Below are 24665 nucleotides of genomic sequence, written 5' to 3' on the forward strand. Positions count from 1 at the left end.
TCAAGTTAAAAGGAAAATTGTCCAGCTCTTAAATGTAAATTCATTGAATCATGTGTGTGAGGAATGTGCCGATATTTTTGTTGACAATTTTTTAATATGATACAATGTTTTTAAAGGAGATAAAAGAAAGATCTAGCCGTGAACGTTCAGGCAGGAATTCTAAAGCTATAAAAGTAATGCATACGTGAAAGATCAAGCCCTTTCACAGCAGTCCATTTCACATCTTGGTTATATGTCTAATTTCAGTCTTTAAATAATAACCTGTTAAATAATTCTTCATTAATTTATCCAGAATTACTTTAGCAACTTTGAAATGAATATCTTAATAACGCTTTCTTTCTAGACGTAATTTATTTATCCATTTCCATATATAAATTTCCATTGATATTTGAATTTAGCGCGAATTGTCAGGTCAAGCCACTAGGAGCGCCACTTGCGACTTGTCTCCCATTTTAACAAGGCTAAATCCGGAAGAATTGCGTATTGTCTCTACTGTATTTGCCACTGATTCTCTTTGGTCCGGATGGCGGTGGTTTAAATAATAAACATTGTTTTAGGTTAAGTAATATTGTTTTTTAGACTGCGTTTGTTAGTGATTTTTCAAGTTGAAATTGAACACACCAATCCGTTTTTAATAATACTTACAGTAGAATGTGTTTAAGTTATGTTGCGTTGCGATGTTATTCAAGTGGGTTGAATCGTTGGAAAGGAAGGCTTCATGCTTATACAAATTCGTGGTATAGTTCGGAGACGTTTTCACGAGTAATGGTAAATAATGTATTATTGAACGAAGGTAAGTCAATCAGACAGAGACTTTAAATGCAGTGTAATTTCTCTTCTACATTAGTGATACTGTAAGGGTGTTTGTAACTATTTAAATGCGGTCTAATTTTTCTCTTCGTTGGCTATACTGTAGGGGTCTCTTGAACTTGGTGCAGATAGTCCTTTTCCTAGCCTATCTCAGTTACTTGGTGTCTGTATCTTGTATTGAGCCCAGTTTTACGGCCGGAATTCTTTCCTGATGTCAACCCGATGTGGTGGTGTGATTATTGGTTTGGTGAAACCAAAGAGAAGGTGAAACTTGCGTACCCGGCGGGCGATGTCATATAACACTCAGCAGGCTTGCCAACATCTGCGTTGTTAGTGACAAGACCAATGTGGCTTGATTGGTTAGGTCCGGCTAGTGACAAGACCTTTGTAATGTGGGCTAGTAAAGTTTAGAGCCGTAAAGTGACTTTTAGGCCTCTAGCATCCCGCATGCCATCACCATTGGTCTGGATTGGTTAGATCCGGCTAGTGACATAATCATTGGCTTGGATAGGTTAGGTCGGGCAAGAAACAAAACCATTGGTCTGGATAGGTTAGGTCCTGCTGGTGATAGAACTTTTGGGCAACTCTCAAATTGGCTGCTCTCTTACTTCTACCAAATATGGCAGCCCTCTACTTGCACACAAAGCGAGCTCTGTCGGAGAGAATGCACAAGTTAGCCGGCGAATAAGAACACAGCACATGGTCACATTGAGGGCCAGTGGTTGCAGTGTTGTCTTTGGCCTACAAATGGCCTCGGCTGGTCTGTGGTTCGACAGCTCTGCACTCCAACTGACCAACTGGACAGAGGAGGGGTGGCCACGGCTCTGCCATGGCTTTACGCCTCTGAATTCAGGAGATGGAGAAGGCTGGTCCCCACCGTCGGCCGTCCTGAGAATGGTTTTCAGTGGTTTTTCCATTCTCCTGCACTAGAATGCCAGGACACTAGGCAGTATAGGCCATGGCCGCCAACCCCCTCACCTTTACCGAACATCTCTTTCACTGTAACAAATCTCCCTGGCCTGAAGGACAGTCGTACTGTCAAGGGGGCCCGCCTTCAATAACTGTTTAGTACTTAGTCGTCTTCATATTCAGCTGATTTACACAGTCTCGGTTTTAATTGTTCTATATAAGAATACTTCTAGGACGGGCTAGTGGATCCCTGCCAAGCATAAAGGAAGAAAGGAAGCGCCAGTACGGATGCAAATAATGTACAGTATTATTGAATGATGGTAAGTCGGACAGAAAAAAATGACCAGGCAAGTTGGCCATGCAGTTAGGGTCGTACAGCTGTGAGCTTGAATCCGGGAGGTAGTGGGTTCGAACCCCACTGTCGGCAGCCGTGAAGATGGTTTTCTCTGGTTTCCCATTTTCACACTAGGCAAATGCTGGGGCTGTACCTTAATTGAGGCCACGGCCGCTTTTTTCCCACTCCTAGGCCGTTCCTTTCCCATCGTCGCCATAAGACCTATCTCCCTGTCAGTGCGATGCAAAGCAAAATTGTAAAAAAGAAAAAAAATTAAAAAAACTTAAATGCAGTCTACTTGAACTGACTCTCAGTTACTTGACATCAGGGTTGTGTACCTATTGATTGAGCCCAATATTTTGGCCAGATGTCTGTCCTGAGAGTAACCTTGTGTGGTGGTGTGATTAGTAGTTTAAGAGGAAGTTCTGTTATATTAGCCATTGCATGTTTTTGCGATGGTTAGCAGTGTGATGTATTGCATGTAAATGAAGATTTTTATTAAGATCAGCACCAAACGCAGTCCCCAAACTTGACGTATTAACCAGGTTTAAATCCTCTATCTGGCTGTGAATCAAGCTCAGGGGCCTCTAAACCGAAGACCACTACGCTGACCAATCAGGCAAAGAGCCAAGCTCTGTGGAAAGAATGGGTAAGTTTAAAGAACATTAATTGGTGCACTCTGCCTTTAGTCTGTTCTTTAGAACACAAAGGAATACCTGATTTGAGCTTGGGAAAGCCTGTTAATTAGCCACTGGCCTATTCAGAGTTTTATAAAAAGAATTGCATATTTGTGTCAACTGTCTTAATTCAGTTGCTGATTTTATCCACCAGTGTTTTGTTCAGTGTATGGAAAATTTAATTCTAATTACAGATATTGCTGTGAATGTCTAAGATAGTGCCATTTGTAAAACCAAGAAAGTCTGGGTTTTTATGTTTATTCTTCCTGTGCAGGCCTACTAATTCATGATCACATTTCAATGTTGAATGTACGTGTTTCACCATGGGCGCCCGCAAGGGGGGGCATTTGCCCCCCCCCCCCCTGGAATTCTAAAGATGTTGATGTTCAATTGTTTAATATCATACCATATTATTTAATAAACTGAAATTACTGACAGTCATCTAGCATATGTTATAACTGGAAGTTTCTGTAAACAATTTAATGTTGCTGACGTTATATTGGTTTTTATATTCAAGAAAATTGTTAATGTGCCCCCCCCCCCTGGAAAAGATCCTGCGGGCGCCCATGTGTTTCACTACTTTTTGTCAAGCCTTGTCATCATGGTCTGCTGGTCAGATAGTGGACCACTCCTGTAAGGATGCTGTTGACTATATCTCCTTTCCCTTTTACTTTTTATCTGTTGGAACTTGTTCATAGAAATAATATAAAGAATAGTTTATGTAAAACACATGTATTTCCTTCTAACAGATGTCAGGCAGTTTAGCGAGATTAGTGCGTTTTAGCCAGTCCAGAAAACCTCCTGCGTAATGTTTTGCACTGAAACAGATAACAGATACGGTATAAGTATTGTGTATTATTTATAATTCTAAATACATTAAATTTCCCTCTTCTTATTTCTTAACTTAGGCCTTCTACACATACGATAATAGATACAGTATAAAGGCTCATAATTGATCTGTGTTATAAAACAATTATGCATTAAAAATAAAACAGTTTTGTAGTTTTACAAGATGTAATATTTTCTGTAGTTTTACATGGCTTGATATTTACTTATAACAGCTATTGAACATCATTTACTTTCTTGATGTGATAATTGTGCATGCCTTACAGTAACTGGAATTTGAATCGTGGTGCCTGGGTCCAAAAGATTTTATTGTATTAGAAATAAATAACAACTAGTATAAGCATGGTCAAATAGACACTCTGAGGAAATATATCTGCAATATGCCAGAGAGCTGCATTTCCAATTTAAAAAGATAAGTAGGCCTACTTATGTGCAAATTTCCTGCTGGTAAAATGATAATGGCCGGGCTGAGTGGCTCAGACGGTTTAGGTGCTGGCCTTCTAACCCCAACTTGGCAGGTTCGATCCTGGCTCAGTCCGGTGGTATTTGAAGGTGCTCAAATACGACAGCCTCGTGTCGGTAGATTTACTGGCACGTAAAAGAACTCCTGCGGGACTAAATTCCGGCACCTCGGCGTCTCAGAAGACCGTAAAAGTAGTTAGTGGGACGTTAAACAAATAACATTATTATTATTAAAATGATAATGGCTGATTAAAATAGAGGACAAGAACTTATTCTAATAATTGGTCCAACTTATTCAGTTATCCTGTACAGGCCTGCATTGAAAATCAGTAGACCATCCATTCAAAGTAACCTCACTCTTGAGGGAGAGAGAATTAAATATGTGAAAAACTAAAGCTATTTTGGAAGTGGTGTCTCCAGTAATGAGGATGTTAAAGTACCTTGTTTATAGGATTTGTGTTATTTATTTTGTCTTTAGTGATTTTTTATAGTGGGGAATATATACATGATGATTTAGCAATTAATGTATTGTTTTGGTTTTTATATGTGTTTTATCAATAATATTCATTATTAGACCAAATTTAATTAGATAGGATATGTTTTACCTTGAGGACAAATATCTTCCTGAGGAGCTACAGTTATTACAAACTTTTTAACTGCTGTTACTTAGAAATTGATCTAGTATAATGTGGGGGAGGATTTGCTGTTGATAACGCTGGGTAGAATTACTGGTATAAACTAATGTATCCAAAGGGTTTAAATTCTTCTACCAAGTATGGAATCCAATCTTGGACAAGGCAGTCCTTTTTAGAACAAAACACACAATGTTCACATTATACCTTTTGCCAATTATGATATATGTTGGAGAGTTGTGTATTAAATACACGGAGACATTAGCAGATTACAAGCATATGGAATGAAGTTTCTAAGGTCAGCTGAAATGGTCTGGCCATGTAAAGCAAATGCAGGAGATGCAGGAGGAAGTATTTAGGGAGGATAGTGCCTGAAAAAAAGACCAGTCAGATATCCAGAAGAAGGTGGCAAATTAGATATAACAAAAAAGGCAGAGAGATTGAAAGATTTAATGAGAGAAGTACCGGTAGTTTACAAATCCTACCTGGCCTACTGAAAGGATCCACAGATGACAATGTCAAGGACAAATGATAAAAGAAAAAACACCAGATTTTGCACAGTTCTGTATTCTGACTGATCCACAACTCTTTCCAGTATGTTAATGGAATAGAATACTATACTAATGTTTATTGTAATCCAAAATGTGTTTTGATACATGCCTTCTTCTCCCTATTACAACATTAAATAATCAATTAAACTTATTAACTATTTCAATCTAACTTCTAAATTGTACTTTTTTCCTTAAAAGTTTATTAATTTTGTCGTAGACGTTGACAGAGTCATATAGTCCAGGACGAACATGTTTCTTACCATCCCTAAGTTGTATTATTGCTTAATTATCTCATCAGTCTTTATAGAGTTATCGTACACTTACAATAGATATTTTGAATGAAATGAATGACTGAAAGAATGACCGAGTGCCTATATGAATTGATGAGCGAATGATTTCATGACTGAATTGTGTTTGTGCATGAATGATTGATTAGACATTCCCACCCAGTCATGGATAGCCACCAACTGCGGAGAGAGCATTCATGATTGAGTGGATGAATGAGGAACGAATGCATGAATAAATGAATGAATGTTCTCATTCAATTCGCATGCAGTTTAATAGTTAACTTAAGAAAAAAGAATAACAACACGACAGTACAACAATTTATCTATTGCTACATTATATATTATATTTAAATCTACTAGTAATTATGTCTCTTATCCTTCCTTTTCATTAATGCTTCTTTTAATTTTTTAAATTTTCTTTTGCCACATACTTCCTAGAATACAAAGAAATTTGCAGTTCTTCACGGTGTAATCCATTCGTTATTCAATAATTTAACAATTGTGTAGAATTCATTCTCTCTTTGTAGTTTTTCTTTATGTTCTCTTCCTAGATATATTACTCTAATTGCCTCCGTCTCCCTACAAACTCTCAATAGATGCACCTATTCCATTATTTCCCCACAAAGTAAACAACAGTTCTCATCATGTTTCTCTCTCTGGCCCTTATTCTTATATAGTCCCATTAGCCACCACACCATACCTCTTACTTCTCTGTTTAAATAGTTTTTGTACAATTTTGTAAGAAGTTCAACCGTCAGTACAGTTTTAACAATGAGATTCATAGTCTGAAATGACATTTTTTGAGCAGTTTCTCAGAATTCGAATAACGTCCTTTTAAAAAACATCATACTGTATAGGCTTTTGGGCTTGTGCCGTGTCAAGAAAATAAGGTGAAATTCTTAACGTTTTGCAGGAGACTCTATATTGTCTCTATAGCGTCTATATTGTCTCAGCTATATTGTCAGAGCCTTTTTACAGACTGACTCTTGTGACCCCACCACTTGTGTGTCCAACGCCACTGTGAAGCTCTTAAGGCAATCTTCAATTCCAAAAGAGGAGGCTAAACATCTGTCCCCGGGGGATGCAGTGCCACCTAAATTATATGGACTGCCTAAGATCCATAAAAAAAGATGTTCCCCTCAGACCTATTGTTAGTGCGATAGGTTCTCCTACGTATGCTCTGGTTAAATACCTAAGCAAATTGCTTCAGCCACACATAGGATGTACTGAATCATACGTCAGGGACTCTTGGTATTTTGTCAACAAGCTGTCAACCATAACCCTTCAACCTAATGCACTTCTGGTGGTTTCAATGTGGATTCCTTGTTCACTAAAGTGCTGATTGACTCGGTCATGTCTCTCATTGAACACCTGTTCCGTGAGGACATTACCAAGCTATTTAACCACTGCATGACGTCCAGCTATTTCTTGTGGGGTGGGAATTTTTATGAACAGACGGACGGATTGGCTATGGGAAGTCCACTTTTGCCCGTAGTGGCTAATTTCTTTATGGAGCATTTTGAGGAGGAGGCTATTGCTTCGGCGCCCGTCAAGCCTATGATATGGTGGAGGTATGTTGATGATGCATTTGTGGTCTGGACAGAAGGTCCTGAGAAACTTCATCTATTCCTAAACCACCTAAATCAGCAACATCCATCAATAAAATTCACCATGGAGATGGAGTCAGACGGATGCCTTCCTTTCTTGGATGTTCTAGTAAGAAAGAAACCAAACGGCTCCCTAGGACATACCATCTATCATAAGCCTACCAACACAAATTGCTATATTCATGCAGATTCTCACCACCATCCAACACAAAAACAAGGCATTCTCACGACACTCGCCAAGAGGGCGAGACGAATTTGTGAGCCATCACATATCCAGGTGGAGATGGACACGCTCAAAGTCGCATTCAAGGGTAAGGGTTACAGCGATTTGCAGATTCATAGAGCCCTACATCCCAGAGAAACAACCAAGCAAAGCTCACAGAAGGAAGAAGTGAAGGGAACTGCCTACTTGCCTTACATTCACAACACCACAGATCGAATTGCCAAGGTCCTCCGCAAACACAATATAAAAACCGTGTTTGGCACCGCCACTAAAATTGCTCACAGTCTGAGTAAAACCAAGGACAAATTGTCCCCACTTTTACATCCTTGGGTATACGAAATTCCCTGTACTTGCGGTAAGGTATACATCGGCCAAACATGCCGGCCCATTGGTACCCGTACCAAAGAACATGAACGTAATATTTGTCTCAACCAACCAGACAAATTGGCCATAGCTGAGCACGCTCTATTGTCGGGTCTTGATGTGTTCCAAGATGCTTGGACTCTTACCCACACTAGACACTACAGGTCCAGGATTCTACAGGAAGCTGTGGAAATACGTAGAAATCCTAACAATTTCAACAAGGACACGGGCTATCAATTAAGTAATACCTAGTTGCCAGCCATTAAGAATTTACGTAGGTAGTTCCCTTCCCTGTCCTTTCACTATTGTCATCTCGTCTCGGTGTTTTCCAAATTCGTACGTTCCTCGTCGCCAGATGTTTCATTCCAGGCTTGTGTTTATGCCATACACCTGCCAACGTGATGTGTTACGCAAACACGTTATGTGAACCGCTTAGACTGATTGTGATGGTTCGGTCAGCTTCCGCTTCGAACGCTAGCGTTGCCGCGTTCTGGGGGCCATCTGGTGGTGGTTGAACGTACCATTTTCCACTTCTATTATAACGTCCAATTTAAAGTGTCATCGTTTAAGGAGCCTTTCTAGTGGACAGTTGAGATTTCTTCTGAGGACGCAGAGCACAGTTCCCTGCGAAACGTTAAGAATTTCACCTTATTTTCTTGTCACGGCATAAGCCCAAAAGCCTATACAGTATCATGTTTTTAAGTACGGACCGTGAAAGCATTAGTGACAATGTCCTTTTAGTCTTATGTTCTGCCATAATTATTTGCTTTTCAATGTCTTACACTCTAATCGTTACTTTCTTGCACCATTTCTTGTCTTTGTTCTGCATCTTTCCATCCTAATATTTTCCCATTCCTATTCTGTCAAGCATCCTTTTAACTTTTGTTAACCATTAGTCATCAGTTAAATGTTTCATCTGGTGTTGGTATGCTGAATTCGATTTCTCCCCTCCCACCTGCCATTTCCCCTTTTTAATCTCAGCCAATATTTTATTACCTTTCGAGCTATATCTGCTTGTATGTTTATATCTTCACATAGTATTCTGACTCCACAGTTAGCTGTACATTCTGGTAAACCCACTATTATTTTGCAGAATTTATTACTAATTACGTCTAATTCTTTTGTGTCTACTTCCATACCCCATACTTCTGCCCCGTACAATGCTCTTGATATCGAAAGAGTGTTTTAAACATTTTTATATAGCTCCGACACAGATAGGTCTTTATTACATTACATGTAACTAATCTCATTATTAGACCCGTATTGAACTATGTTATGATATACTAACAATTTGTTGGTTATTTTGATTCACCTTTTCAATACAAATTACAGTTTGTGTTGTTAAGTTGTAATGTTACAACACTAATTTACCGGGACATGTTTTGCTTTTATTCACAAGCATCATCAGCCTATACAATTGCCTCAAGGTTTGTCATATTTGGATTGTTGTTACAAATTTCATTACATTGAATGTAAATCTAATTTCAGTGATAACAATATTTAAAACACAAGAATAATATACACATTAAAAATTATGACAATATGATTTGCAATGTTAAAATGGAGTAACTTTTAATTCTAAAACACATTGACGTCCAAAACACAGTTTTTACAATTTGAAAATTTGGCTAAAAATTGTTTGCAATGTTAAAATAAAATTGATTCAACTATAATTTGGCATTAAAATTTGAGTCATAAATATAAATATTGGATGTTAATATATAGGAGCCATAGTTTCTGAAGTGCATTGGTTTCTAGAATACAGTAACATTTCAGTATTGAGAATTTTAGTTAAGAATTGTGCTCTCTAAATAATGTTATTTAAAAAGACTAATTTTGCATTATGCGTGATTAGTCATGATGATAATATAGAATTGAAGTCTTGGGTTCGTTGGAAAATGGCTTCTAGATTTGATGAGGCTTGCTGCTGCAGTTTGGCAATTTGATCAGAGGAAGTATTGACATATTTAATTCGTGTTTGTAGTGACCAGACTCTCCGTTGGAAGTTGGTTGTTTTGATGTAAGTTATGGTTAAAAGGGGGTTCAATCCAAATTTTGAGTATCTGATTATTCTTTCGATTTATAGAATGGAAGAAGCATCCCTTTGTCTGCTGCTACAGAATCTTGTTGACCTTATTGCGTTACTGTGACTATTCATTCATGTAATGAAATTTGTAACAACAATCCAAATATGACAAACCTTGAGGCAATTGTATAGGCTGATGATGCTTGTGAATAAAAGCGAAACATGTCCCGGTAAATTAGTGTTGTAACATTACAACTTAGCAACACAAACTGTAATTTGTATTGAAAAGGTGGATCAAAATAACCAACAAATTGTTAGTATATCACAGATAGGTCTTACGGTGACGATGGGACAGGAAAGGGCTAGGAGTGGGAAGGAAGCGGCCGTGGCCATAATTAAGGTACAGCCCCAGCATTTGCCTGGTGTGAAAATGGGAAACCACGGAAAACCATTTTCAGGGCTGCTGACAGTGGGGTTCGAACCTACTATCTCCCGAATACTGGATACTGGCCACACTTAAGCGACTGCAGCTATCGAGCTTGGTTTTATGTAGCTTAAAGTCAGTGTTTGGCATCTTCTTTTCAAAACATACTGTGCAAAAAAGAGCAGCCAACCCTTTCATTTTAGCTCACCTTATTTGTTGATTCCACATTCCATTTGATGTTATTATAAGAACTAAGTATTTTAACATTTTTTTACCACTTCAAGTTCTATGTCTTCTAACCAACGCCTTTCATTTTTCTTTAGTTTGTTTCCCTGTTTACAAACCTTTACATTTGCTTTTTAATGTTGATTTTCAAATTCCAGTTCCTGCAATATTTCAGCGGCTTTCTTGATACTATTTTGCATACCGTCGGGTGTCAACAACAGCGAAAACCAGGCCAGGAATTTCCCTATTGTTCAGACATGGGCATGTCCTATCCTCCTTCCCTTCATTATCCAAAATATTGTTAATAAAAAGTACGAGGTGATAATTTACATCCCTGCTTTAGACCAATTTTTGAATATTTCTCTCCTTTCGCTAGATCTTCCTTTACTTTGATTGTACATATCACTTTCGCATATAGATTTTCTATAGCCTTAATAATTTTATTCAACATTCCTATTCTAGCCAGCCCCAGAGCAACAGCCTCTCTGCAGACCGAATCAAAAGCTTTTTGCGGGTCTATAGCTGTAATATACATAATCTACCACATTTTCTTTTTATGTATTTATCAATTATTGTTTTAATTATAAATATATTGTCTGTGGTTCTCATTCCTTTTCTGAATCCCAACTGGTATATGGAGAGTTAAGAGTAATCCTCTGCCTGTTGTGTAATTCTCTTTGCTAGTATTTTGGTGTATATCTTACTCAGTGTATCCAACAAGGAAATACTCCTGTAATCATTTGTATCCAATCTGTTTCCCTTCCTTTTGTATATAGAACATATTATTCCTTCTTGCCAACATTTTGGGTTTTTCCTGCCATCAAAAATGGTGTTAAATGGCGTGATTAAGAGCGATGCTTTCATATGAAATACTCGATCAAATGAAAAATCACACATTTTCTCACTTTTAACGAACAGTACTACACTGCCGATCTAACAGTCCAAATTTCCAGAGCTGGAATGACCAAGCTGCAGACAGCCGTGATCCGTGAACACACTACGTCTTATTTCGGCCAGGTGGGAGTGTCGAATAGTGGAGACTCCCAGGGCAAAATCTATGCCCTTTTACTAATCTACTTCCTAGGAGTACCTGATGAGTCGGGAAATCTGAGTTCACTACACCGCCGGCAGAAAAATCTATCTGACTTGGAGGTAAATTTTTCCTCCAAGCCAAAGGAGGAAATACTCGATTCTCTCCTTTCGCTAGATCTTCCTTTACTTTGATTGTACATATCACTTTCGCATATAGATTTTCTATAGCCTTAATAATTTTATTCAACATTCCTATTCTAGCCAGCCCCAGAGCACAGCTAATTTAGAATAAAATGAATGTAGAATTTAATAAAAGTGAAGAGGCAGAAGCTTTTCTTAAGAAATAGCTCTTTTCAGGGCTGAATTTTGAGTTATTTAGCGAATTGTGATGCTATAATTTGGAATAGGCCTAAATTATAATTCTAGACCAGGTCATACTACTACTACTACTACTACTACTACTACTACCACTAAGTGAGCCTCTGCCCTAAGTATGCACACAGCTCATTCAAACCAACGCGTCAGAGTAGGGATTGAATAGCTGGAATACTATGATGAACCAGTCTGTTACGTACTGGCAGTATCAGAAAATGTATGAACCAGAGGAATGGCATGCTAAAGAAGAAAGTTTTACAACTCCCCAGATATTTCCTGCCAATATTCAGTCAGGCTGTTATTACGCAGCAGTAATCCCATCTATCTGAGTTGAGCGGCAGCATAAGAGACAATGAACATCACTACAAACAATGAAAAATAGGAGAGGATTTCCACCAATCAATACTTATTTATTGTACACATTAATACTTATTTATTGTACACATTAATGTGTACAATAAATAAGTATTGATTGGTGGAAATCCTCTCCTATTTTTAATTGTGCAATTGTCAATACGGAAATGAAGATTATAGATTACGACTACAAACAATGGTCAATGTAATGTTATTGTTGATCAATGTTATGAGCTTTCAGTATTGTAGGCCTTCACATTAGTTTCCTTTCACCTTTGAAATACCACTCATGTCATAGTTGGTACGGTAAAACTGAATAAAACATAAATGGTCGGAAATTGTATTCTCTATAATTTTGTTATATAGTACTTTTCGATAGGATAACATAGGAACTTAAAAATTAAATTTTAGTTGCCTTCCCCTAAACTACAATTTCATCCAGGATGAATAAAATTGTTTATAACTTAGACTGTAGTTTTTTATTCCACAACTCTATATACCGACTTTCATTAAATTCTGTTAACCCATTTTCTCGTGGTTCGGCATTGATATGGACTTGGCAACAAAAATACAAATTCATGAATATGTTTGTTATCCAAGCCGGTACGGTAACAATGTGTGACATAAATGATCGAAAATTTAATTCTATACAACTTTCATTATGTAGTACTTATCGATAGGACCACTAATAATATAAATATTTGAGAATTTAATTTTAGGCCTTCTCCTAAACTACCAGTTCACTCAGCGTGAGTAAAATTATTCATAGCCTAGATTGTAGTGGCTTATCCCCCGACTTCACATACCGATTTTTATTAAATTCTTCTCAGCCGTTTTCTCGTGATGCGTGTACAGACATACAGACAGACAGACAGAAATTACGGAAAAGTAAAAATTGCATTTCCTTGTTACTATGGACATGTCCGATACAGAAATACCATTCTTTTCAAATTCTGAGCAATGTACAGACAAAACTCTTATTTTATATATATAGATTTATGCGGGTTGGTAGCTATATTACCTCATATCAATTGTTGTAATCTAGTGTTGGAATACATATTGTTGCAGTCGAGTGTTAGTGTGAAGCATTGGCAGATGTGAGCAGTAAGAGTTACACTATTGAGGAGCGGTTAGTGGCGAGAGAGAGAGAGAGTGTGTGTGTACACGAATGACAAAACACAGGGCAGACAATGAGACAGAATATGCGAGCATTCCAGGAAAGATTTAATAAGGCTCTACCGCGAAAAGCAACACTTATCGATTGGGACAGACGTGTTTGTGCCTCGGGCAATGTTAAAAACAGATTGCGGAGTGGAAGGAAGAAGATATGAGAAGAAAAATGTGCTGGAGTCTGTGCTTCGATTGAACCATCTCCTATGAAGTCGACGTGTAAACATGCTTCGAAACTCGGTATACCGAGGACAACAATGCGAGATACATTAAAACAGACCTTAAGATCAGACCTTTGTGACCGATGTTCGTGAGCAAGTTATCGGATACAGACGGGAAGGAGGGCGTTTTAGCACTACACACTTTGTTTACTAAATTCTCAAATACAGTGAGCCGTACCAAGGTTATGTTTTCAGATGAATGTGTTATTTAATGCAGCTCACGTGCTAGAAATGTTGTCATGTGGGTCAAAGAGAATCCTCATTACAGAGTTGAGTTGGAAGGGAATCCGCCTCACGTAATGATATGGGCAGTAATGCCATCATAACATCTGCTTGGACCATACCTTTTGGGACTGTGAATGGCGCAAAATATTTACACATGTTACAAACATAGTTAATAACCCAGCTTGAGGAAAGGAGCCTCACAGAATGCATATCGTTGCAGAGCGCGAGTTTCTAAACAAACATTTCCCAGGACGGTGGATTGGTCGTGTTTCACTAGCAACACCAGCTCTCTTGAAATGGCCACCAAGAAGTCTTGACCTCACCACACCTGACAACTCGTTATGGAGAGTTGTTAAGGCTTATGTATCTGCATATCATTATGCTACAAACGAAGAATTACGCAATGCTGTTGAGGATGCGTTTTGCACTATAATACCAGACACGCTCAGAAATGTGTCAAGAACATGGAGGCATATGAAACTGTGTTTACAATATGATGGGGAACCTACAGATATATTGGACACTTAATACGTAAGTAACACAACCTAAATAACTTTTGATACTGAACAGTTACAGGGGTACGGGGACTTCTCACCCACCCTGTATAACTGTTAGCCTCTTCAGTCTATCGAAACTAATTACTTATTAAATAGAATTTAGAAAATACTTGAAAAAGGAAACATTTAACCACAGATTATACCTGGGAAAGAAACAGTTTAATCACAAATGTTTCATTCTTGAAAGAACATAATTAGATTCCATCAAATCACACTTTTCATTTTTATTTATTTATTCAAGCAAGCTAGCTATCTTCATGCTTGTTTAAATGGATCACAGAATTCATTCTTATGAAGGAATAAGTTGTTACGCTGACCTTTTGGATAAAAAATTGCACAGGACAAAACCAAAACATCATGAAGGTTTAGATGGATTTGTGGTTGCTTCACAAATGTTCAAACGTAAAGGATCTAAACCATAAGTTTCTTTTAAGGGGACACAAGTTGATGGTGTACACATTATCATAGATAAGGCTAGAAAATAAATTCCTGAATATAAAAAGAATTATACCTTTAATGACTGGGTGCAATTATATAGGCAAATCTAAAGCCATGATTCCAAGAAAGATGGAGTTGCATGATTTTTTTAATTTCAGCTCATTGACCAGTAAATCTGGACCTTTCATGTCAAGAAAAAGAGATCAGGATGGAAATAATTTCCATATTTCTTCAGTGGTGTGGCTATAAGTTAGGAGAAATTAACTGGGTAAATCATACTACAAAACTGATTTTGGAAAAACAAGTTTTAAGATAGTAGACCTGATGTCAAGTGTGCAGTTAGAGGAAGAAGGAGGAGGGTGTTGTGGTGGCAGGCTATGATGTTATCTTGGGTCATTAAACTAAAGAAAGCATTTAGTAATCTCATGTTCTTATACTTAACAGAAAATCTGTAATGCTATTTTCTTATAACGAAATGGAAGTAAAAATGAATTAGTTTGATACAGTGGTAATTAAATGCGTATTTATGAAGCAAAGAAGATGCAAGGACCTCGTCCTCATCTTTGGGCTTAAGAAACACATGTTTTTAGTAAATGAACTGCACATATTTTTAGTACTATAACACTTCTACATTACAACACCAAAGGTTTTTTAGATATTTGGTCGTAATTTAGAGCATTAAAATGACGTTATTTTGAAGAACACAGTTATTACACACATCCCTTTTAATCCACCATAGTTCACCCCCTCCCTCTCTTCAGGGGCTCACAACATGTGAAACAAGCAAGGCAACACATGATCATGGGCTGAGTCTGGCATTGCTTCTATTGGTACCAGGCTGCTCCTGCCAGACCTTCCTTGGTTAACTCAACTGAAAATGAAAATCCACAGCCTGTTTCCAGTCATTCGATCAGATCAGAAATGGATGAATGAAGCCCCATCTAGTGGCGAGGATAGGAATTTTGCCAGCTGCCGAAACCTGTCACTCCTCTGGGGCAATGATTAATGAATGACAGATGAAATGAAATGATATTGGAAAGTGTTGCCGGAATGAATTATGACAGGGAAAACCGGAGTTCCCGGAGAAAAACCTGTCCCACCCTTGCTTTGTCCAGCACAAATCTCACATGGAGTGACCGGGATTTGAACCACGGAACCCAGCAGTGAGAGGCTGGCGCGCTGCCACTTGAGCCACGAAGGCTCTTTAACTCAACTAAGGAAAGCAATTTCAAGGATGGCCAACAGTATAATTCAAAGTTGTCTGTCTCGTGGTTCAGTGGATAATAGCAGGTGTGACTAGTGTTTACGGTAAATGCACTAAGCTTTCCTTGTTGGTATTTTGAAACGATTTTAAGCTGAAGAATTAAAATAATGCAAGAGTCCGGGTCGTATAATTCTGTCAAGAGATACTTTTGAATACTAGAAATAAATAAACCAATAGCCACTGTCACAGTCACAATAGTCACTGGCCGCCAGACTCCAAAAACGTGAAAAAACTACTCTGACAGGCGTTATGCATCAGTGTGGGCACGTTGAATTGTATTCTCTTTCCAACAAATTGTGAAGAAGTACTGAAAGGAAGAATTTGCATTTCTGAGTTCATAGGCCAGCCCCGTGGTCTGGGGATAGCAAGCCTTTCTCTTACCTGGAGGCTCCGGACTCTATTCTCAACCAGATCAGGGATTTTTACCTGGATCTGAGGGCTGGTTCTAGATCCACTCAGCCTACAATTGCAGTGTAGAATTCAACTAGCTGACTTCCTCTTTCATTTTTTTGTCCTGGGTCGAATACTCCTGCGGCCTTACCTTCCCTTCCTTTGCCTACCACTGCATTCCAGTCTCCCATCTCTCTCTCTCTCTCTCTCTCTATATATATATATATATATATATATAAAAATAAGAGTTTTGTCTGTACATTGCTCAGAATTTGAAAAGAATGGTATTTCTGTATCTGTCATGTCCATAGTGACAAGGAAATGCACTTTTTACTGTGCCGTAATTTCTGTCTGTCTGTATGTATGTATGTATACGCATCACGAGAAAACGGCTGAAGAGTATTTAATGAAAATCGGTATGTGAAGTTGGGGGATGAGCCACTACAATCTAGGCTATAAATCATTTTACTCACACTGAGTGAAATGGTAGTTTAGGGAAAGGCCTAAAATTGAATTCTCAAATATTTATATTATTAGTGGTCCTATCGATAAATACTACATAACTAAAGTTATATAGAATTAAATTTATGATTATGTCATACATTATTACCATACCGGCTTTGATAACACAGATATTCATGAATTTTTAATTTTGTTGCCAAGTCCATATCAATGCCGAGCCGTGAGAAAATGGGTTAACAGAATTTAATCAAAAGTCAGTATATAGAGTCGGGGAATAAGAAACTACAGTTTAAGTTATAAACAATTTTATTCTCCCTGTATGAAATTGTAGTTTTGGGGAAGGTGCCTAAAATTTAATTTTAAATACCTATGTTATTGGTCCTATCGAAAAGGGTGTACTACATAACAAAAGTTATACAGAATACAATTTCCAACCATTTATGTTTTATTCAATTTTACCGTACCGACTATGATAAAAGTGGTATTTCAGAGTTGGAAGAAAACTAAATGTCAAGGCCTACAATATTAAAAGCACATAACATTGATCAACAATAACATTACATTGACCATTGTTTGTGGTGATGTTCCTTGTCTCTTATGTTGCCGCTCTTATGCGTACCGAGTATAACAGCCTGACAATATTAGTGGGAAATAGCTGGGGAGTTAGAAAAGTTTCTTCTTTAGCATGTCATTCCTCTGGTTCATACATTTTTTGATACTGTACTGCTGGTACGTAACTCACTGGTTTTGAATGAGCAGTGTGCACTCTTAAGGCAGAGTAGTAGTAGTATGACCTGGTCTAGAATTTAAATTTAGGCATCAAATTATAGCCCCACAGTTCACTAAATAACTCAAAAGTCAACCCTAAAAAGAGCCGTTTCTTAAAAAGAGCTTCTTCCTCTTCACTTTTATTCAATTCTACATTCATTTTATTCAAAATTGGCAGTGAAGAGGGGGGTTTCTCCTCTGGCTTGGAAAAAAAATTTGCCTCCAAGTCAGATAGATTTTTCCGCCGCCAGTGTAGTGAATTGAGATTTTCCGACTTATCGGGTACTCCTAGGAAATAGATTAGTAAAAGGGCATAGTTTTTGACCTGGGACTCTCCACAAAAAAAAGACTGAGAGTGTTCACGGATCACGGCTGTCTGCGGCCAGGTCATTCCAGCTCTGGAACTTTGGACTGTTAGATCGGTAGAGTAGTTCTCTTTGTTAAAAGTGAGAAAATGTGTGGTTTTTCATTTGTTTGGATATTTCGTGTGAAATCATTGCTTTTACTTGCGCCATTCCTACTGACATCATTGTAATGACCTATGTTCATTTCAGTTGGGAAAACCACTAAGACAGTCTTTCTGACGATGTAAAAAGACAGGTGGAGAGTGAGTGTCTGCCATTATAATGCAATTCCCCAACCTGATTGTGACTGATGGTAGGCAAGGGTAGGCAAGTGGGGCTACCATTACATTACAATGAAAATTCCCTTTTGAACGCAGTCTTCATATGAGAAAAGACGTTTGGTGATTTCTCCATTGCGTTTCTAGGGTAACGTTAAGACCTATGCAATTTAATACAGTCGTGCTGACAACATGTACCCTACCTAACCTACAGTTCTGTATACAATATAGAATTCCGTAGCAAAGCACGGGTACATCAGCTAGTCACAAATAAATTCTTATCACCTTTTCGTATTGTATTAAATCTTCTCTCTCTCTCTCTTCAAAAATTCTTTTGATTTCTTCATCATTTGCTGAACTAGTAAGCATATAAACCTGCAGTAGTGTGGTGGTCATTGGCTTGATGTCTATCTTGACGAAAATAATTTGTTCAGTTTGCTGGTCGTAGGTTTACCCACTGCCCTTTTTTCTTATTCATTATTAAACCAACTTCTGCATTTCTGATGTTTGATTTTGTGTTGATAATTCTGTAGTTGCCTGACCAAAACTCCTGCTCTTCCTGCCAATGTACTTTACTTACACCAAATACATCTAATTTTAGTCCATCCATTTCCCTCTTCAAATACTTTAACCTACCGCAATGATTCAAACTTCTAATATTCCATGCTCCAACTTTCAGAATGTCAGTATTCCTCTTCTTGATGATTGCCCCCTCCTGTGTAGTCCCCACCCGGTGATCCGAATGGGGGACTATTTTACCTCCACTATTCCACTATTCAATACCTTATATGTTATTATTTATTTATTATATATTAGGACTAGTTTCGGTCCTTCTATTGGGCCACCATCAGCCTTAACCCTTCTTTAGTCGCGCGAAAATTATTACGTTATTAGGCGCACACGGAGGTAACCTCCGGGGCTAAAAATGCGCGTAATTTTCGTCCTTTGAGATGTTGTTTTGGCATGTTCGTTTGCATTATTCTTCGGTATAATTAAAAGAAACCCTTTTAAGTATTAGTAGGTTATTCTTACACAGTTTGTTTGATCTAAAAACAGAATACTGTAGACCTTAACTGTGATGAATGGTCTTATGATATTACCTACGATGATCACATCATATGAAATAATATTTTTCTAAAATACGTTTAGAAGAACAGAACAACAAAGTCATCGGCCTAGAAAATAAATAATATGCACTAAAATATAAGGTTTTTTGCTTATTTGCACACGGAGGAAACGTCCAGGTGTTGTCACTTGTCACAACAATGATCCCACACTCGCTCACAGGATGCACGATCGCTCCGAAATGCTGACAGGACAAGTCTAAATGAACAAGAAGAAAGGTATAGGGGTGGGGAGACCAACAGTTCAACTGAGAAGTTCAGTACCGTGCAAAATGTAATTGGCCTGGAGAAGACATATGTCATTTACAATCACCAAGACCTGATATATAACATAGGTATCTCTTGACTCATTGATACAACATGCTATGATCATATATGAGTCTTAAACTTATATCACTTGCACATGTGAATCACTTGTTCTTGTAAGAAAACTATATGGTGTAAATACCATATTACACATTTAAGATAACACAATAACACATTAAAAATATATTCTTCTAACATATGATTTTTATGATGTCCTTTGATGTAACCGTCTTCCAGAATAGGTGCACTAGTTAGATAATGTGAGAAATGTATAATAACATTTTAACATAGTCTTAATATATGATGTAAACATCAAAGGGGCTAAGATAACACAATAACACATTAAAAATATATTTTTCTGATATATGAATCAATTGTGTTGTCCTTTGGTGTAACTCAGCTTTCTTTTAGGATAAGTGTATAAGGTAAACAACATGAGAAGTGCATAACAAAGATAAATCTTTATATTATGAACTAGTACGTAAGCCTGCCTTCGCTGTTGAAATTGCTATCTATAAAGTAATTGGAAGTTCTAAATGAACTATTAATATATCTTATGAATAAAACGTACACATTCCAGTTTTTATACGGCATTCGAATGGAATCAATGGAATATCCTTACGAACCACATTGAGTGCAGTTGTAGCTCTGAGTTGTACTTTGATGTCTATGGATCTGTGTACTTTTAAGAAACCTACATATGATGGTCCAAAACACTGGAGTGGGGAGATTTATCCCAACTTTAAAGTTTATCCTGTTGACTTATTTGTTGTGTCCGCCTCTGTAGCGTAACGGTTAGTGTGATTAGCTGCCGTCCTCGGGGGCCCGGGTTCGATTCCCGGTACTGCCAGAAATTTAAGAATGGCAGGAGGGCTTGTATGTGATTGAAATGGTACATGCAGCTCACCTCCAAAGGGGGTGTGCCTGAAAAGAGCTGCACCACCTCGGGATGAGGACACGAGTTTACTTACTTTACTTATTTGTTGTGACAGAGGAGGGTAAATTTAGAGAAAACTGCCTCCATTTATGAATGAAAGGTATAACTTATTCACAGGTGATAAATATATTCTTGGAATAAAACACTTTCTTCCTGAAGCTGAGTCCGTCTGAATTTCTGCATGAACAATGTTTTCAATCTTGTCCCAATGCACTAAATAACTAAATAACTTCATTAACATCATCACACAGTATGGAGTCAGTGTTAATTTGTGTTATTTGATCACCCATCAAACTATTCAGAACCTATTGGTTGATGATGTCAACTTGTCCTTTTGTTGGAAAAAAAAAAATTGCTAATTTGGACTGCGATGAAAAGAAAAACCAAGAGAATCTCAAACAATATTTTTAAAAATATTTGGCCTGGTTCTTCATTTTCAAGTTTTAGAAGCCATTCAGTGGAATTAATTATTAATTTTGGGACCATAAAGTAGAATACTTAAAACTTGTTTGGATAACACCTGTTCTGTAACAGTGAGGAATTACTGCCAGGCACTGTCTGAAGCCTGCACTAAGCAAGATCACTTTTCTAGCAAAAGGTGACTTGTTGTTCATTATAAGTAGCTGGCCTACTGCTGAAAGAGCATAAATGGGAGTCATGGTTGCCTTGTCCCATATTATTAACTCAGCCTTTCTCATTTACTCAAAGTTTTCTGACATTCTTATGTTAGACATAGAGGCCTGTGAATGTAGAGTCATTTCTCTGTCTTTCCTGTGACTTAACTTTACTTACTTCATCTTTCTCCAAATGCATCGTTTTAGCTTCAGTTGCTTGTAACTGCATGTTTTATCTTTGCCACTTTTGCCTTTCTTTAACCTTTTCGTCTTCATCGTGGAATTCTAGTACGTTGGATGGTCGGCTCGTTAAAAAAAAATTAACACATGAAATTCATACAGCCTTTTATCGAAAATTGAAATGAATGATGTGATGTATGCTAATAGGAAGGAAGAGGGTGAAGCCCAGTGCCGGTATATAGTCTACTCCTGTCGAATAGCACCAAGGGGTCTGCTCAAGGTTTTACGTCACTATCCGACAGATGAATTACCATCAACAGCATCACATACCCTCACTCCATATGAGCACTGCGTAGAGGTTTGAAATTTAATCCAGGCTTTTGGCATGCATTTTATTGATTAGAAATTGTACCCTTCACCTCCCCTACCCTGCCAGCCAACATTCTGATGGTACATTTTTTTTTTTTTTTCGTTGAATGGGACTCAAACCGGCCAACCATGGTGTGAAATCATATTGACTTCATGCGTTAACGACCACTGCCACCGTACTAACTGTTCTACCTGATACTTAGGCCCTATTGATGTTAATGTGATTTCATACTCCAGAATGGAAGACAGTTATTCATTCATTTCACTGAAAGATGGTATTTTTCACTAAACAGTTCAAATATGATGGTAATCATTGCATTGTTCTTCTAAACCATATTTGGTACCAGTTTTCTCTCAAATGTTCCTGTTTTTGCAATAAGGTATATGCAGGTATACGTATCTGTGGAAAGCAACAGAAGATGTACATAGTTTGAATTCATGCTGGTGTACGTACATTATAATGGCGAATGTGAGACAATAACTTCGGTGATAAAAATATATTTTTCTTTTAAAAAGTTCAAAAGTCGTGGTCGTGATAGGTTCATTGTATTTTTCTTGTAAAGAAGACGCAACAAACTCTAACTGGTACCAATTGCAGCTGTTGGAACATTCTCGTTTTCTCAATTTCATTATGAATGACAGACAGAATAGGGATTATATATATAGTTTTATTATCAAGTCCATGGACAACTGGTATAATTGAAGTTGCAATGATTAGTCTATATGTGAACATGTGAACTATCATTTTGCAATATACAGTATATGGGGATATTTACAGTATGAATTTGTGGCCTTCTGATCTGGTGGATTGATATGTTAAAATATTCTGTATAAAATTGAATATTTGGAAAAGAAAAATAAGGAACATTCAATTGGAAATGGAATAAAAGATAATTATTTAATTGTATGAGATTTATCTTCAGGTATTTTGTGAAGATATTTAATACCAATACTAGACTGATTGGTCATTAGGTATAAAGGAATGGCTTATGATAGTGGAGAGTGGGAAGAGTGTGGGTGGAGAGGTGATATCAGTCAGTGATCCAGACTGCCGCCTTTGCAGTTTCCAAAAGGCTGTTACTTCCACCTTTCGATGAACCTGTCGTTGGGCTGGTCTCTCGACAGATACTCCTCCGATATGGTTGCACCTATGGTTTGGCTATCTGCTTCAATGCAACACTCAAGCCTATCCACTGCGGCAAGGTCATATGGTTCACAGGGAAGGAACATAGTTATACCGAAGAGACAAATTTTATATTGATAGTTTAATTTTTAATAAGTTTGAAATTTGATTTAACTTCTTGCCTGTCAAAGTGCAGTATTATGTATTTATTTTTAAATTCTTTATTTAATTAATTAATTTATTTATTTATTTATGTACTGTATTTATTATTTGCTAATCGGGCAACTAGGGACCATGATAAGAGCCACGAATGATTTTTCCATGACGGTAATAATCTCAAAACATTGCATAGCAAGGCATAACGCCCAAAATATTATCTGTATCTCAAAGACTCTCAACAGTCACTTGAAGTGTGCCTGCATGTTAATTTGAGAAAGTTTTCTGTATTATTATTGGTTCTGTTATATTTCTGTTTCCTTATTGGTTGTTCCCCCTCATGTTTCTTTCCTTGTCAAACAGTCTAGGTGGCTAGCTCCATCCAGTAATATGAATTCATATTCAGATTATTCATCTGACAATTCACCTGTCTCGTTAGGGGTTCCTTTCAAACCTGAGATTGCTGGTCTGGGGCATAGGAGAGTAAGTCCTTTGAATGTATGTTGAATGAAAGCTCGGTGTTGGTGGTAGTAGCTTGGCGTGTGATTTCTAGATGTGTTTTTGTGATATCTGACCACGTCTCTTCAATTTTGACTCAGTTAATTTACTATAGCTGTTAGGTTCTTCAGTCTGCCAAACCTAATTTTGAATAAATAACTTTATTAACTACCTGAAAAAGAAAACATATGGTAACAGAATTACACCTGAAAAAAGGAACTTCTATGCTAGAGTGGACAGAAGTGTGGCACATGGGTCATCTGAACCTGTTAATGAGGATTGATGCAAGTGTAATGTACTAGTATAACTTGGAAACAATTCTGTAAAACCATGGGTAAATAGTAGAAATATCAAACTTGATTAGTAGGTGTTATTATTATTATTATTATTATTATTATTATTATTATTATTATTATTATTATTATCATCATCATCATCATAGCAGCTTGCGAGGTGTGGCTATGAAGTTGTTTACGTCTACTAGAATTACTATTATTTATGTAGTTATGTACAGATTTTATCTATATATGTAAAATAAGAGTTTTGTCTGTACATTGCTCAGAATTTGAAAATAATGGTATTTCTGTATCGATCATGTCCACAGTAACAAGAAAATGCAGTTTTTACTTTTCCGTAATTTCTGTCTGTCTGTCTGTCTGTATGTATGTATGTATGTATGTATGTATGTACACGCATCACGAGAATACAGCTGAAGAGAATTTAATAAAAATCGGTATGTAGAGTCGGGGGGTGAGCCGCTACAATCTAGGCTATAAATTATTTTATTCACGCTGAGTGAAATGGTAGTTTAGGGGAAGGCACCTAAAATTTAATTTTTAAATACTTATGTTCTTGGTCCTATGGAAAAGTACTACATAACAAAAGTTATAGAGAATATAATTTCCAATCATTTTAGTTTTATTCAGTTTTACCATACCGACTATGATAAGAGTGGTATTTCAGAACCAGAAGACAATTAATAATGTGACGGCCTACAATATCGAAAGCGCGTAACATAGATCAACAATAACATTACACTGACCATTGTTTGTTGTAATGTTCTTTGTCTCTTATGCTGACATTCAACTCCGATAGATGGGATTA

At 37.3% G+C, this 24665-nt stretch overlaps 1 protein-coding gene across 4 annotated transcripts in view; it reads left to right on the top strand.

Moving 5' to 3' along the window:
• The first annotated feature begins 483 nt into the window (after positions 1-483).
• LOC136878797 (mitochondrial mRNA pseudouridine synthase RPUSD3) overlaps positions 484-24665 on the top strand; it is a 192446-nt gene continuing 168264 nt past the window's right edge. For 2 of the 4 annotated variants that reach the window (XM_067152288.2, XM_067152279.2), the window contains exon 1: positions 484-793. Coding sequence is in view for 2 of the 4 variants with exons in the window: in XM_067152279.2 (XP_067008380.2) it covers positions 652-793 (142 nt within the window). In the remaining 2 variants the exon portion in view is untranslated. Of the gene's footprint in view, positions 794-1053; positions 1075-2561; positions 2703-24665 lie in introns of those variants that run through there. The other 2 variants (XM_067152298.2, XM_068228939.1) reach the window with 2 other exon arrangements.

Source organism: Anabrus simplex, chromosome 1, assembly GCF_040414725.1.
Source record: "Anabrus simplex isolate iqAnaSimp1 chromosome 1, ASM4041472v1, whole genome shotgun sequence".
Taxonomy (NCBI): Eukaryota; Metazoa; Arthropoda; class Insecta; order Orthoptera; family Tettigoniidae; genus Anabrus; species Anabrus simplex.